The sequence below is a fragment of the Mustela nivalis genome (genome assembly GCF_964662115.1).
Source record: "Mustela nivalis genome assembly, chromosome: 8".
Taxonomy (NCBI): Eukaryota; Metazoa; Chordata; class Mammalia; order Carnivora; family Mustelidae; genus Mustela; species Mustela nivalis.
The window spans coordinates 75,849,648-75,866,788 of record NC_139027.1 but is presented as its reverse complement, the minus strand read 5'-3'; the positions used below and the strand labels follow the sequence as shown (position 1 = coordinate 75,866,788).

Here is a 17,141-nt window from a genome sequence, read left to right as displayed (position 1 = left end):
CTTTTCTCACTCATACGTGTCAGGCCCCTGTTGTTGAATACTGACACAAATGTGGAAAATGAATTAATTTCATTGTCAGCAACACTTGAGGGTGACGCTATACCAGAACTTTGTGGAAGCGGAGGCACACACAAGCTTGTTAAAAATGTGCATGTCAGTTTTCCCCACCGTCCTACCCTTCCCCTCCTGTCAACACATATCCATAAAAAGGTGTTTAGAGGCGATTCTCTTACTACCATCTATAGATTCCTTGCATAGACTTTCCACTGTATAGAAATAAATAAATACTTGATTTTTATTAGCCTGGCTAGTAAAGTACATTGCCCAAGTTAAAGATTCATGGGATGATTATGAAATTGACACTCTTCATGCTTTTAGGTGTTCTTTAGTAGTTAACCTCACATGCAGCTAATGGGTTTGATCATTAAAATTTATTACTGTTTGTTTTTGCGGGGGGTTTTGTTTGTTCCCATTTCTCTGGGCTGAGAAGTTTTATTTTTTTCCCTTTTAAAACTGTTTCCCTCCAGATAGAACTTTAAATTTTTCCCTTAATAAGAAAGTGTAGATCTGTTAAGCCAGAAGATCAGGGAAGTTATCCGAGTAAGAAGAGCTGGATGAATTTTAGAATGTTACCATATTAAACAGTTTTATATGATATGGAGAATGTGTTTTTATTCACTATTAAATAATTATCTCACTAAAACCCATAAGAAAAATGTATTATAACAGGGTATTCATTTTTTATTAGAGAATTCTTATGTGTTAGGTAAGAATTCCAACAAAATTGATTATTTGGCTTCAGAGTGGCATATCATAACTGTAAAGTATATATCAAGGAGTACCTTAACCAGAAACATAGTCATGCAGATCATTTTTATCATAACTTGTTATGTAAAGCTATGTCATTGATTTTTTTTTAATTTTTAATTTTTTATAAACATATTTTTGTCCCCGGGGCACAGGTCTGTGAATCGCCAGGTTTACACACTTCACAGCACTCACCAAAGCACATACCCTCCCCAATGTCCATAACCCCACACCCCTCTCCCAACGCCCCTCCCCCCAGCAACCCTCAGTTTGTTTTGTGAGATTAATGTCATTGATTTTTTTTTTTTTTAAGATTTTATTTATTTATTTGACAGAGAGAGATCACAAGTAGTCGGAGAGGCAGGCAGAGAGAGAGAGGGAAGCAGGTTCCCTGCTGAGCAGAGAGCCCGATGCGGGACTCGATCCCAGGACCCTGAGATCATGACCTGAGCCGAAGGCAGCGGCTTAACCCACTGAGCCACCCAGGCGCCCCAAAAGTAGCTATTTCAATTATTGTAGCATGAACTGCCTAGTGATTGTCTTTGCCACCTCCATGTGATTGATTCCAATTTCATAGTGGTTTTTATCTGGTTAGTGGTATTTATATTTCCATTTCATCCTAAAGTATTTGTATATGTGAATCTCAAAGTAAGTTCTCATGCTAAAACTACCCGCAATATTAATACAAAAGCAGAGACTTTTTTTTTTTTTTTTTAACAATATATGTTACTCTGTCTTGCAGCAATAACATAGATGTTGCAATAGAAAACATTGAGAATATGCTTACTTCAGAGAATCGAACTGTGGAACCCCAGTACTTTGGCTTGGCATACTTATTCAGAAAAGTAATAGAGGAGCAGTTGGAACCAGCAGTTGAAAAGAGTAAGTGAGCTGTTCTTGCTAAAGAACACAGAAGCACATTTTCTCTCTGGTGAGGCTGGACCTGATGTCGTTTGTGGATGAGTTAAAAGCTTTCTCTTACTTATTACTTTTTCAGTAAGCATCATGGCAGAGAGACTGGCCAATCAGTTTGCAGTTTACAAACCCGTCACTGATCTTTTCCTTCAGCTTCTGGAATCAGGCAAAGTGGATGATGCCAGAGCTCTCCTACAGGTAATGACACCTGGAGTGGGGCTTGGGGCTTGTGAGAAGTAAATTGAGAAATCACTAGACCTAGTTGTGGGGTAGAATGCATGGTGCTTCCAGTACTTTTATGTGCAGTGTGGATCACAGCCTCGTGACAAGGACTGGATTATAAGTAAAGATGCCAGTCCAGGCTAGAAACACTCTGTGGTTTAAAGGGGAGTGAGGGAAGACGTGTTTTGCTGGCAGATTTAAAGACAAATGTTTCTGTGCAGATAGGTAATGCAAAACCATTCCTTTGGTTTCCTACTTTAATTTCTCTAATGCTCTAAAGACCGAGCATCACCATGGCAACACAGTTTGCAAACAAAAAGTAGGAAATGTTTGCTTTTCAAGTACAGCTTCTCACTTGAATACTCAAACATTCTCAGTGCCTTATTCAAGGTTTATTAAGAGTTGAATTTGCTTTCTATTCAGTTGTGTGTCACAGACACATTAAATGACAAATGCAGGTCTCTGTGGCCCGCACTCTCAGTTAAATTAGCAATCTTCAGGGAAGGAGACAACTGCATTCATGCCATTTTAACAGCACTAAATATAAAGCTGTGCCAAGTGCCGACAGAACGGTGGGTGATCGGAGCTGCCACTGGCAGTGTACACAAACAGGCACCGCTGGGGAGCCCTTCCCAGCAGGTGGCAGTCAAACAGTCACCGTGATCCCGCCAACGGCTGTGTTTGTGTAGACTCCCTGTGTCAGAATGAGGCCTGGGACCAATTTCTGATAGTAAATAGTATTAGATTCAGTTCCATTTTTATGAGCTGCAAAGCACATTCAGTGGTAGTTAAGTGGGGTGAAACTGCACCCCTGTGCTGGAGCTCTGGTTTTGATCCTTAAAGTCCATCTAGTTGGACAGAACCAAACCATTTTTAAAAGGAGTTCTTGAGAAGTTTCTCTATGTGAATGGTTTTGTAAAAGGTGGAAATCGGCGCTTGTGTCTAAGGCTTTTTCACTTTTTGTTCCTGGACAGAGATAAACTCCAGCTAATTGGGAATGTTCTTGTCTGGTTTGATTTGATTCCCCCCTGCCTTTTTTTTTCTTCCCTCATCTTCCTTCCTTCACCACCACCCCCCCCTTTTTTTTTTTAACAGAAAAGGCAGTTTATGTTATAGAGGGATTCTAGGAATCTTTTCCATTGTCTTACCTTGCTGCCTTTAATGTTAGAGGTTGCATCTGAAAGAAATAAACTCTGAGGCCTTATCTTGGTGTGTACATTTCGAAGTGTGCCTACTAGGGGCTATGCATCTCTCATTATACATGTGATCGTCCTCGTTCCATTTTAACACACTATTTTCATGGTTCTTTAGAAGGTGGCACTTGACGGTTCATCTGCCAGCTTGTCCTGAGCCATCATCCTCGGGGATGCTGGCTAGAGTGCACGCTGATAGCAGCCTCGGCCGGGAGGCGGTGGGGCTTCTGCCTGGGCCCTCGGAGCCGCACTCACACAGTGGCCTGTCAGGGGCTCCCAGTGACAGCTGTGTGCTGATGCGGCAGCCGCGGTCTTTTCGTTGTCATCCCTTCAGTAGATGGAGGCTTCCGCTGATAAACCCTTTACCCATCCTTTACCTGCTTGTCAAACAGTAAAAGATTATTCTTGCTGCAGCAAAGAATACTTTATTCAAAGATGTCGAAAACATCAGTTTATAATGTAAATGTTCTGTGTGTCCCCAAAAGTTCTTTTTATACTATTCGTTTTAGTATTGACAATGTTTTAAAGCTTTGAAAGCACTATGTGCTTTGAGAAACTTAAAAGAATGACATCTGTGATGAGTGTAAACTAAAATATTGTCTTGCCATATTTGATTTCACTATTGCATCTAAGATTGGATAGACACTTGATTTATCTGGTCTGTCATATAAACTTTTTTTTTTTGAGTTTAACTTTTGTCTCTTTCTCAAGCGCTGGCTGTCTGTTGCAATGAAAGCCTTTTATAAAATAGAGAGATTGAAATCAGTCCTTTTGTATGCATAAGTGTAGGTAATTATACTTTAAAGAGAACTTGCTTTGTACATTTTAATTTTTATAAAGAAACGAGCAGTTATCTCCCTGACACCTTATTAAATGTATAATTAACCTTATGATCCCTAGCTCACTTGTGAATGCTTGGCAGAATAATTGGAGAGGAATAGTGCTTCTTTTTTTCCTCTTTCTTTGCAGTCCTAAACCTTATTCTGTGGTTATTGAAGCATTAGTTTAATTTTTCCCTTTTCTTTTTAAACAAACTTTATACTTGCAGCGCCAAGGGCAACATAATTCACAAAAGCTCAGAGTAGCTCACGTTTGTTTTCTGTTTTCTTACCATACAAAGACCGGTTGACGATTAGTCCTTCCCATTGGTCATGATATATTACTGTATTATTGTGAACTTTGTTAACTGGAAATACTCACCTTGGTCTAACTTGTTTATCAAAAACATTCATTGACTGATGTTTCAATTTTTAGAGATGTGGCGCAATTGCTGAACAAACTTCAATCTTCTTGGTGTTCTGTATGAGGAGCTCTCAGAGACCAGGAAAGGTACTGTGCTTGACTTACTGGCAGATCAGGGATGCTAGAAGCCAGTCTTGTTCAGTGTACTGAGTTTCACCTAAGAGCTTTGGTTCAGTGCCGTACCTAAAAGCACTAGAGAGACTGAAGATTTTGCTTCTGTTTTCTGTAAATCTGATTTTACCTGTTAAGTACCACAAACCCCATTCTTAGTTTATTTGGAAGCATACAAAGTTTCAAACAGAGTGCCAGTTGTAATGTTTTATGTGAAACATTTCGGTTTCCAATCTGAGAGGTCTAGTTCTCCTTAATTTCCCCCACACTAGCACACTGTTTTGTGTGTGTGTGTGTTTTATTTACCTAATTGAACTTTTTATCTCTGACTCATATTTATTTACAGCAAGCAGCTTTTCAAAGAGACTGTTTTTTTAAATTTGGGATAAAAAAATATTAAGAATTCTAAAAAGCACTTGTTACTCTGCATTTAGGCATAGGCCTACTGACTTGCTCGGGAGATGGAAAGGGAGCGTACAGTAATCTATCTACTGAGAACATTCCTCCCGGGAGACTGAATTGTAGGAAGTCCTGGAAAGATGCGGGTCCACTTACATAGATTGACTGAATAAATGTGTAAAAAGTGAATTAGAATTTTTTAAAAATTGCAGTTACAGTGTCTAGCTGTTTGACAGAATAAGTAAGCCAGATGTTTCCTTCGTGAGATGGGAACATGGCATAAAGATTTATGAAATCCATCCTTGATTCATCTGGCAGTATCGTGTATTTGGTTATCACTAGGTTAGCAGGTCTGTATTCACTACTGGAAGTAAACCCATTGTTGTGTCCAAATGACCTCTGAAAGTCATGGAGTAAATATTCCAGTGAGATCTGGAAATCTTCTGTATATACAAAGCAGGGAAAACTTCAGAATGTTTGACCCAGTTCTTCACATTTTATTTAAAAATCTTGCCACCTGAAGATACAGTTAATAATATCTCTTTCTACTCTTTGGAATCTTGTAACTTCCTTGGTAAGGTTGCCAATTGACAAAAGATATTTTGGAAAAATATTTATGGAAGTGTGAATGGAATTTCATTAACTTTGGAAAAATGCTTGTTTTAGCTGTAAATTATTAAATGAATAGTAAATATTAAGATATACAGAAGGAAAAAAAGTTTATTAAATTCAGTAGATGGTTGTGTTGTAGTTGTGAAGATTTCCTGATATAGTATCCACATAACAGTGTTTTATTTCATTCTTCTTTCGAGTTATGCTAACATTTCCTATATTTAATTTCCTAGGCATCAACTCTGAAATCTTTGTTAGAATTGATTCCTGAATTAATTGAAAAGGAAGAAGCATATACTTCAGTCATGAAAAGCTATGGTAATAAGTTTAATCTGACTTTTTATTTAAGTGATTTAGATATTTGTAGTATAGTCAACTAAGTCTTCCACTCAAAGACAGTAATCCTAAATATCAGAGAACTATGATACGAATAATCGATTTAGCTTTAGAAAATGTTTTAAAACTATATTTAAGAAAAATACGTAATTATGCATATAACTTTAACATAAAGAAGTATCATGAGCATCTTCAGCAAGGCCCAGCTATGTTGAATTAGGACCCCAGGCTCCCGGAAAGACTTGGAGGTCCCCTTGGGTGTATATACTGGGGAAGGAATCCAGTCTCCCCAAGGCCACCTGAAACATAAGATGAAATAGGTACATATTTAAGACTGTCACGTGACTTCTTGCTCCTTCAGTACCCTTCCAACCTGCCTACACTTTTGAAATAACAGACCCCTTAATTAAAAAGCGGGCCCCAAGGGGTGCCTGGATGGTTCAGTGGGTTAAGCCTCTGCTTTCAGCTCAGGTCATGATCTCAGGGACCTGGGATCGAGTCCTACATTGGGCTCTGTGCTCAGTGGGGAGCCTGCTTCCCCTCCCCTCTGTCTGCCTGCCTCTCTGCCTACTTGTGATCTCTGTTTGTCAAGTAAATAAATAAAATCTTTAAAAAAAAAAAAAAAAAAGTCAGGCCCCAAGATTTTACTTTAAATCACACTTGAAATTTCAGTCTTTAAGCAGTTTGTACCCCGACTGCCAGCTCATCACACATAAAAGGAAGCCAGGCTAAAGTTTTCTCGGTAATCAAGATAAATGGGAGCATTTCGCTTCCTACTTATGATCATCTGTCCATCTGCCACTCACTGATTTGCTCATGTGAGGCAAGGGATAAACAAAGTATTGCTTTATTGATTTTATTGTTGTCAGGACAGCAAACTACAATCGGAATTAGTAACTTGGTTCTCCCTTTTCCACCCTTACGAGGGGACAGTGATACATTCCAAAATAGAGGCAATAATTGTAAAACTTCTCAAAGTTCCATTAGGGGGTTTGGGAGATGTTAAATAATGAGTAAATAACCACAAAATAGTGTCAAAACAGTATAAAACTGCTAACTAAATTGTATAATCCCCCTTGGGAATTGGGATGGGGAGGAGCAAGGAGACCATGAAGGTGCAGGAAAGGTTTTGGCCCCTACAGGTACCAGTTTTCCTATAGACAGGAAATTGACTTTACCCAAACAGCAGAGCTCTGTTGAAGTCCAGTGAGAACTGATGAGGCATCCATGCTTGCTCCCTTTTGGGAGATCTTGGCTTGTTGGATTGATCCTTGGATTGACTTCTATTGCATCCATATTGGGGGCTCGCCCTGGCGCTGCTAGAGTTGGGATTGGTCCTGCATCACTGTTGTAGGGTAGGGGATTGTTGGTGTTGACAATTTAATGCGAAATTAAAGAGTTGAACTACCAGCAGTAATTGCTAGTAGAGCCCTTGTAATCTCAATGGTAAACCTGGAAGTGAAATCCCCATACCGGCAGCCACGACCAGAGAGCCAGCTGAATTTAGCCCCTGGGCTATTTCATCAGTCATTGAAGTGAAATAAATATTAGTATAACTTGTTAATGTTAGGTAGATGTGTATAGTTTTCTTATGCAGATAATGTATTTAGAATATTTTTTGTTATGGTAGCCAAATATATTCCTCATATTTGCTTATTTTACAGTAGAATGTACTGCCAGTCTTTTTGGTATTGTTTAGTTGATGATCTGTATCTCGATGGAGGTCTAGATTTCCACGTATTTTATAAGACCGTCACCACAACAGTCCTTGAATCAGCTTGATTTCAAGTATGGTTTTAAGCATAAGAGGGTTGAATGGTGTGTGTTTACTCCATGATTGAGGACTTTGGTTTGTGGTCACTTTAACTATTACGGGTCTTTTAATAGCCTCATTTGTCATCTTCCTTCTCTTTTATCCTGAATAATGCTGAATGAGAGATGTGGGGAGGAGTGAGGGAGCTGGTAGACTCTGGATGTGGCTTTTTGCTGAAAGTAGTTAAGTATTCATTTGTCTTGGAATAAAGGGATTCAGGAGTCCCTGAATGGCTAACTGTTGTTGGGAAAAGAGGAAGGTATTTATAGTGATTTATCTGTGATTAATATCTTTTTTCCAGTCTCAGACAAGGATGTTGTATCTGCTAAAGCGCTATATGAACATCTGATGGCAAGGAATATAAAATTGAACAATCTGTTTCTAAAGCGTTACGCATTTTTGCTGAAGAATGCTGGAGAGCCTGTCCCCTTTACCGAACCCCCTGTGAGTATTTCTTAATTAAGGGGGGGTAGATAACTCTACAGATTCATGTATGCTTCCTATTAATGTGTTAAAAAAAAAAAAGTTGAATACTTAATTACATAAGGATTAGATCTCTGTGAAGAAGCCTCAGAGGAGGGCTTCAGGAACTGAGCATTTGGCTGGCAGGTTTGGCTGTGGGAGAACATAGCCCCGTGGGGCTGAGGTTTGAAATACAAGGTCAGTCTCAGACCTTCAGCTATAGGTATGGATTTATCAAATGTCCTTGGGGCAGTTCTCTCATCATTTCAACTTGAAATAGGATTTAATGGCCTGTATTTCAATAGCCAAGCTCATTGTCTCCCCATGAACTACTTGTTCATTTGATGCAAGTTGGTTTTTATTTTTTCATCGAGGAAGGATTGTTTTATTTTTTTAACCCCCACTGAGCCACCCAGGCTCCCTGGATTGTTTTATTTTTTTTAATTGAGGTAGAATTGACATAACCTTCTAATAGTTTCAGGTGTGCAATGTGATGATTCCGTATTTGTGTATATGGCAAAAGGATCACCACAGTAAATCCGTTAACATCCATCACCACACGTTATGGATTTTTTTCTTGTGATGAGAACATTCAAGATGTTCTCCCAGCTACTTTCCCATATGCAGTACAGTGTTACTGACTAGAGCCATCATGCTGCATATTACATCCCAATGACTTAATCATTTTATAACTGGAAATTTATACCTCTTGACTCCCTCCATCCTTTTTGCCCCCCACCTGAGGCAACCCCCAGTCTATTCTCTACCACCTGTGAGCTTGGGGCTTTTTGTTTATTTGATTTTTGATTTTTGTTTTGTTTAGATTCCTACATAAGTGAGATATATGATATTTGTCTTTTTGTGTATGATTTATTACATTTTGCTTAAAGTCCTCAAGGACTATCCATGTTGTTGTAGGTGGCAAGATTTTAGGTTTTTTATGGCTGAATAATATTCTGTGGATATCATAGCACGTTTTCTTTATTCATCCATTGATGCACACTTAAATTGTTTCTATGTCTTGGCTACTGTAAATAATACTGCAGTAAACATGTGGGGGGTGTTGTTAAATAAGTGTTTTAATTTCAGTTTGGTGTTTTTGGTTTCTTTTGGTGGATATCCATTAGTGGACTTGCTGAATCATGTGCTATTTCCATTTTTTAGTTTTTTGAGGAATCTCCATACTGTTTCCACAGTGGCTGCACTTCACATTCCCACCAGCAGTGCAGGAGGGTTCCCTTTTCTCCACATCCTTGCCAGCACTTGTTATTTCTTATCTTTTGTATCCTAGCCATTCTGATAGATATGAGGTGCTACCTACCTCGCTATGCTTTTAGTTTGCATTTCTGTGGTAAGGAGTGGTGTTGAACATCTTTTCATGTATCTCTTTGCCATCTGGATGTCTTCCAGGGAAAAATGTCTCTTCAAATCCTCTGCCCATTTTTAATCAGTTGCCCAGGAAATTTTGTTTTGTTCTGTTCTATTTTAATAAGAGAAATCATTCATGCAAAATTCGTTTTTATTGTGTCATTAAGCTGCGAGTCAGTACACGTTTATTTGAGCCTCCCATAGCCAGGCGTAAAGGCCTGCCTGCACATGCGCACACACAGCAGAGACTCTTGGTAAAGTTTTCACTCTGGACTTGCAGCCCTTCAACTAGTGACTTTGAAAGGGTCCATGGACAAAAGGACGAGACTAATACAAAGCGAAAGTTAAGCAGGGCTTTATTTCACGCCAAGCATCGAGAATCAAGCTGACCGGCCAGGGCCGTCTCTTGCAAAGAGGCGACCCCTCCCAGCCTCACAGACTAACTTTTATAGAGTAAAGGCCATGTGGTTGAGCCTGGCCACACACAGGTGGCCAATTGAATTACAATTTACCCTATAGTAGTTAATTTGAACTAGCCTATCACTCTGGTCAGAATTGGTGCCCAAAAGGCAGGGCCCACAGTCTTGGGTGGTTAGGGAGGTCCTTTCCTGATTGGATGTCTCCACCTGGCTTGGCTCACATCCTTGGCGGGTAGGGAGGTAATACGTGCGCTTTCACTGATTGGACGTTTCCACCTCCGGACACGTCCTTGTATCTGGGCTCCATTATCAGGGACTGGTCAGTCGTATTTTTCTGGTTTCCCCAACTTGTTTCTAAGTAAGTTCCTCTGAGGGGGGCAGGGTCAATCTAAGTTTACTGCATAAACAACAAAATGGCTCGCTCTGGCTAAGCAGGCCCTTAAAACTTCATGAACAGAAAGGAGTGCTGAGGCTTGAGGGGAGAGCAGTTGCCACGGGCCTGGCGGTCTTTGCTCTCAGTTTACATCACTTTATAACATTTGAGGGCTTTGTTTTGTTTTATAGGACTTTCGAGTTTTGTCCCAGGAGTTCTCGCTGGTAACTGTACCTGTAACTTCCCTCCCTTTTTGTCTCCTTAACAGGAAAGCTTTGAATTTTATGCAAAGCAGTTGAAGGAATCAAGGGAAAACCCTTTGTGAAGCAAGCAGGCACTACTTTATTTTGTGCGTATTTGTGATTCAGTGTCTAAAATGCTATTTTTTAAATACATTTGAGAGGACAGAATAAATAAATGAAAAGTTACTTTGTGTATTTTTTTTATTCATAATGTGTATATGTCCAACACTTTATTAACAAGAGCTGTGTGCAGTTAGTCACTAGAGTTTTGGGGGTTTCACCTACAGCATAAATCTACAGCATTTTTTTCACAGCTTCTGATGTTTGAAGCTGTAAGTTTTCAGGGTCTTCTCCCAGTGACTCTTCAGGTCCCCTGTTTTTTGTTCATTATTTTCATAAAAATGTTATTCCTTTATTTAAGACTTTCTTGTTAATATTATTTATCTGAAAATTGTGGACATAGACAAAATGATGCTCAGTGAGCTTTCTAAGGCTTTACTATTCCATGATAGGAATTCTCTTCATGTGTGAAACCCTGCATAATATTCCAGTTTTGTAAATTGCTGGCACTGGCAGGCATATTGTAAGTCGTCACACCTAGCACTCATTTTCCGGTGAGAAACAGAAACTCAGAGACTGTTGCTTGCCCGTGGTCAGGGTGCTCTTTGGCAATGCCTGGATGCTCCCCGCCATGTTTGCTCTTCTCCCGTGGAGGCTTCTGAGAGGCTCTGTTCATAGACATCTCTAGGACCGAGTCCTAGCCGTGACGTTGATCCTGAAGCAGAGAGCAGTGCATTTCCTCTTGTCTCGGTTTCAGGTTTGTTGGCACAAGTATACCCCTACACCAGGCTCTTGTTACTTCATATTTTTCCCTTGAATGTGTGATTTTATATATGAAGGAAATTGTGGTTTGTTTTCAGTTTTATCAAAGCTATCCCCAAATTGTCTTTCATGCCTATTAACATGTATATTATCTGTTGCTACTATAAAAGAATTCAGGCTGGGTTGTGAAACACTTTACCATTACAAAAGTATCTTAATATGTAACAGTGACCTAGCTGAGGATTAGGTAATTAATTATCCAAAACATTGAAAATGTTTTATTTGAGGTTTATCCTCATTTTGGTGTTTTCCTTATCCATTTGAAATCAGTGGTTCCCGCTATTCCCATGAGGAGAGCCCTTGCCTTGTGGGAAGTAAGCTGGTCTCGTGCTGGTTGTGCAGCTGACCTGAGTTGGGCACCCACCCATCCTTCATCTAGAGCCTGCAGGTGGCATGAAAGGGAGGGGTTGATGGAGCGAAGCCAAGAAGTAAACATGGTGGGATTGGCCATGCTTTCCTTTATCTCTTTTATGTGTAATTAGACCTAGGGGTTCAGAGGCCTTGGCCAGTGCCAAGTCCCAGCCTCGAGGAATTAATGAAGCTCTCCTTTGTTTGCTCCCCACGGGCAGAAACTGGAGCTATTGTGTATGTACCTGTATTGTCTGGTTGGCCATGAACCTCACTCCCATTAGTGATTCCACTGAAGCAGACCTTATTTTTTTGCAGTTATGCCAACCCTCAGTTAGGAGCAACAGTTTATTGGTGTTCATTGAAAGAGGTCTCAGAGGAGGTGTAACCTTGGGGTATACCCTGGACTTCCCCATTCTGTCTCCTCTAGAGACAGTACAGTCTTATTCTCATGAAGTGACTCTAAGCCAGCCTTCTATATTGACACTGGTAAAATGCAAGGTGTAGTGCAGAGAAAATGGAGTACAAACCCCCCTCATCTAGCATTCTTAATGGCTCGACTGGTTTCCCCTTTTGAATTTAAATATTTACAATGTAATTGTATATTCTAGGTGGGCTAAGAAATGCTTTCTAAATATCTGATAGCCAAATTGAAACAAATAGAAACAGAGAACAAACACAATTATAGCACTCAATAATATGTTTTAGACTAAAATTATAAACAAACAGCTCTTTAAAAAAGTAAATGTCATTGTAAACTTTTGGAAAGTATCATGTTTTACATGTGATTGTTATGTTCATGTGTTTCAACCTAATATAATTTTAATGTGAAATGCTTTGAATAAATTATACTCCAAAAACCTGTAAGCTTCTTCATTTTTGGTCTTATCAAATTTTTACATAATCACTTTTATCATTGCAAGGACTTTAGTGTTAAAATTTTAAGTTAAAAATTGTGTGGTAGCCCCTCTTGCGGCCAGAATTTCTTTGCTAAATGGTGTAGTTTGTGTATAGAGAACTGATAGTATCACAGCTTCTCTGTTACAAGGACAGATACTTAATTTGAGATCCCTGAGGTACAAAGTTGGCGAGAATTAATTAGTAGAGGAGGATATATGGTAAATGGACGCTGAAAATGAAGGGGTTTTATCTGTATTAAGTGTCAGAACGAGCATCCGACAGCTGCAGAGCTGTCCCTTGCATACTCCCCATTCCCCTTTGCCTTATCCCCTTGTTCCTTCCTGGGGAGTGGGGGTGAGATTGTGGTGGCCAGCAGAGGGGGGAATGCTACTCTCTGTGGCTTCTTGGCCCATCTCCCCACCTAGCCTCTTGTCTCTCCAGGACTCCCACAGCCACTTAAAAGAGCAGGTACCCCACAGCTTGTGAACTCCCCAGGGCCTGGTTCTTTGTGTCATGTCTGTAAGCCCAGACCTTGCACAGTTCTGGCCGCAGAGCCCCCATCTGCTGTTGTCAGGTCTGTGAGTTCTGCGGGGCTAACCATGGGCACCCGCTATTGTGCATCGGGCACCCGTCTTCCCTCACATTCAAGTTGAGAAACATCCAGGCTTACAGCAGTTAATTCCCCCAGGGTGATCAGAATCAACAGTGATTTATCACATGGCTAGGTCTCTAACTTCCCCAAAACAATCCAGTTAAATTTTAAATTCAGTTAAAAGTCAAATTAGAACCTCTGAACTGTTTGGGTGTTTCTCTAGGAAAGCAAGCTTTCACATTAAAACAAATGTTTCCCGTCCGGACAGCCTTACATTGTAAGGTTTTCTTCCATTTAGTCAAATACCCAGTGCCTGGCATAAATGCTAAGTTTGTGAATTCCAGTAAATTATTAAGCAAGCCTTATATTGCAAATTGTTCTTCCTGTACAATTTATTCCCCAAGTCTGCAATGTGTGTTCTGCATATGTTTTCTCATGTGTTTGAGCACAATTTTCCCATTTAATATTTGTCTTTCTGACAAACCAATATTTGTAGAGTTTCTGTAAAGTGAAAGCAACATTCCTGAAGTATGGTCGAGCTAATAGCTGCAGGGGGTACACAATCATGGTAATTTATCACTTTGCTGTTTTCCATTAGGAATGTATCCTGCTTTCAGACCTGCGGACTTTACAAAGCCCACATTATGCAGCCTTAGTACAAATAAAGGAAATGGCTGCATTTGCAAATTCAAAATAAGCACTTATCTTTTTCTTTTTTGCACAAAGAAAAGAAACATCAGAAGAAAAGAAACAAAATCCAGTTCAGGCAGAGCAAAAACATTTAAGCGACTTCATACTTCGTATCCTTCAACATTTGTTTGGATAATGGCTGGCCTTTGGGATCTGTGCTTACAGAGATCTCTTGAAAGTAGTATCTTCACCAACTCTGCCCCAGGCATGCACATGCTGAAGCTCTAAATTATTTACTTGCTTATGTCTTTTCCTTTCCTATTCGCCAATTAGAACAGAACCTGGCCCTGGTTGGCATCCAGTAAGCATCCTCGAACGAACAATGAGCCCAGCTCCTGTCCTGCTTTGCAAGTCCTGTGCTTTCTGAGGTTTAAGCAGAAAGTAATGATCTGTGTTGATGCAAAAAAAAATTTTTTTTTAAACTTAGGCACCACACTTAGTGTGGAGCCCAACACAGGCCTTGAACTCATAACCCTGAGATCAAGACCTGAGCAGAGATTACTTGTATACATGCAATGGAGAGTTTCCTCACACACTTGTCCTCCAAAGAGATAAAAAATGTCACTTTGAAGCTCAGAGCTAGGAGAGTGGGAGTTGAGGCCCAAGAAGTCATTTAAAACCCATGTTCCTACATGAAAACACGTTCCAGTTTACTGAAAGGAGGAGGAGAGCTTTTAATGGAAGCCACTTCAGTGCAAGAGTGGGATCAACAAAAATAAAGAGGTTCACTTGTAACGGGGCAGTGGAGCTTTTTCACAGTTTGGGGAAACGAGAAATAGCTCCAACTTCACAGAAAGACAGTAAACACAGGCTGTGAATGTGGGAAGCCGAGAAGTGTTATCTGGCCTCTGAGTTGGTGTGTGTTAAAAATATCTCAACCCCTTGCTTCAAATATTACTGTTCTAAGTGTTAGCTGCTCACAGCCCATGTGCTGCTGGCAGAAAACGGCCTGCTGCCTCCCCTGCCAGAGGGGTCTCGGTGTGAGAGCGATCAGGATACTCCTCTGTCCCCAGCCACTTGGAAGGAAGAAGCAATCCTACTATCAAAAACAAATGGACAACTTGAGATTTGACTATGAAAATAGGGGTGTCTACTTTCAGGCATGAGCAACGGCTGTATTTTCCAAATAACAGGTCAGCCAGGGAGAGGCTTCCTCACTGTCGGCTTCCCTGTCAGTCCCTTGCTCTCTCCCTCAAGAGTCTGATGGGCGCTCCAGGCCCAGTGCTGGGATGAGGGAAGGGGCCTCTACTAAGTGACTAACACTTGAGTCTTGTCTACCAGGTCTGTGATTAGCATCTGGATTTGGCAGCCATTTAAATACCTCTACTGCTGGCTATTTAATCTGGAATTGAAATGAGGTCCTAAGGGAGAAAGAAAAGTGCAAGATCTCTCTTTGTGAAGCTGACTGATGAGACCTGCTTGACCCAGGGCAAGATTAGGTCTTAAATCATTTTTATAGAACAAGAGCAGGAAAAAATGAAAAACTAAGTTGAAAAACTAAAAAATGAAAAACTAAGTTGGGCGCCTGGGTGGCTCTGTCAGTTAAACATCTGACTCTTGGTCTCTGCTCAGGTCTTGATCTCAGGGTTATGAGTTCAAGCCCTGTGTTGAGCTCCCCACTAAGTGTGGTGCCTACGTAAAAAAAGAGAAAGAAAAAAAATATTTGAGTCAACACAGGTCATTACTTTCTGCTTAATTAAAATTTTCCTGTAAATAGCACAATTTGAAATTGAGGGTCTTAAACTGCAAATTTAAAAACCTTTGCGACAAATCCAGTGTGCTGCCTGCTTTTGTAAACACTGTCTCACTGGGACGCAGCGTGCCACGCGTGCTTTAGAATTGTCTGTGGTGGGGGCGCCTGGGTGGTTCAGTGGGTTAAAGCCTCTGCCTTCGGCTCAGGTCATGATCCCAGGGTCCTGGAATAGAGCCCCGCATCGGGCTCTCTGCACCACGGGGAGCCTGCTTCCTCCTCTCTCTCCCTCTGCTTGCCTCTCTGCCTACTTGTGATCTCTGTCAAATAAATAAATAAAATCTTTAAAAAAAAAAAAAAAAGAATTGTCTGTGTTGGCTATCACACTGCAACAGAGTTGAGTGACCCTCAAAGCTTGCAACCATTTGACCCTTAACAGGAAGGGTTTGCAACCCTTGCTTCTGAAAATTATTCACAGGCAGGCCTCTCCCCCTTCCAGGGCAGGGAAGGGCTGAGGAGACCACCTGCACACAGTGGGGAGGAGCAGTTTTTTGGTTGGTTGGTTGGTTTCAGAAAAAAAAAACAGTGAAATCAGAATCTCAGGGTGGGTCCACAGTGGGTTTTTGCTAAAGCTCCAGGGAGGACAACCAGGGTGGAAAAGCAGGATCCTCTAGCAAAAAAGGAAATGGCAGCTGCTGGAGTTTCTCCCATTCTCCGGCATTGGCACTTTGCCCCTTTCCCCCACAGCTCTGCGCACCAGAGCCCACTGAGTTCTTAAGGTCCCTTGTAAACTGAGTGGTAGATGATGGAGGGCTGTCGCCCTCATGAACTTTAGAATCACTCGAGAGTTAATGAAAAAGCCCCATGTTCTCTTCCTCCTTCTCCCTTCAGACCTAAAGCCTTTAGGTGACCACAGTATGGGTATGCAATGAGGAACCGGGGTGGGCTGGACTAGGATGAGGACGGCATCTGTGTGGACTAGGGGACAGTTGATGGGGGAGATACAGTCCCAGCAGGGTGAGGAGAGTATCCCCACACCCGAAAAAAATGCCGTGTGGATGGGAGATTGGTTTACATATAGAGAATTAACAAAATGAATGAAAATATGAAGGCCAGTGGAATCCAGGTTTCTTGCAATTGGCAAGGAGAGTTATAAACACAGAAAAGAAGAATATTATAATCAACTCTGGTGTACTAGAATTTGGGAACTGGATATATTAATGTACAGGTAGGTGTGTATGTTTGTGCTCACGTGCACACACACACACATATACAGACCTGTGTACACGTATATGCATTCCTAACTTTGCCTCCTCAAAGGGTCTGGGGGCAGTGATGCCCAAGTAGCAATGCGTGGACTTACCACTCAGATCTTGGCTTCTAGATACCATTTACCACTCAAGGGCACCAAGATTTTTTAGGAAGATTTCTGCTTTCTAAGCACTGGGTCTAAGGACTGATGGTGGAAAAGCAAGCCTGAAACACTTTCTTGTGAAAAGAAGTGTTCACACAATGATGGGGACAG

General features: G+C 40.8%; 1 protein-coding gene across 1 annotated transcript in view; it reads left to right on the top strand.

Moving 5' to 3' along the window:
• LRPPRC (leucine rich pentatricopeptide repeat containing) overlaps positions 1 to 10,700 on the top strand; it is a 103,789-nt gene extending 93,089 nt beyond the window's left edge. Inside the window, exons 33-38 of the mRNA XM_082746943.1 lie at positions 1,550 to 1,689; positions 1,805 to 1,920; positions 4,392 to 4,466; positions 5,735 to 5,819; positions 7,952 to 8,094; positions 10,541 to 10,700. Of these exons, the coding sequence (XP_082603069.1) occupies positions 1,550 to 1,689; positions 1,805 to 1,920; positions 4,392 to 4,466; positions 5,735 to 5,819; positions 7,952 to 8,094; positions 10,541 to 10,597 (616 nt within the window). The 3' untranslated portion in view covers positions 10,598 to 10,700. The remainder of the gene's footprint in view (positions 1 to 1,549; positions 1,690 to 1,804; positions 1,921 to 4,391; positions 4,467 to 5,734; positions 5,820 to 7,951; positions 8,095 to 10,540) is intronic.
• Positions 10,701 to 17,141: the final 6,441 nt, after the last annotated feature.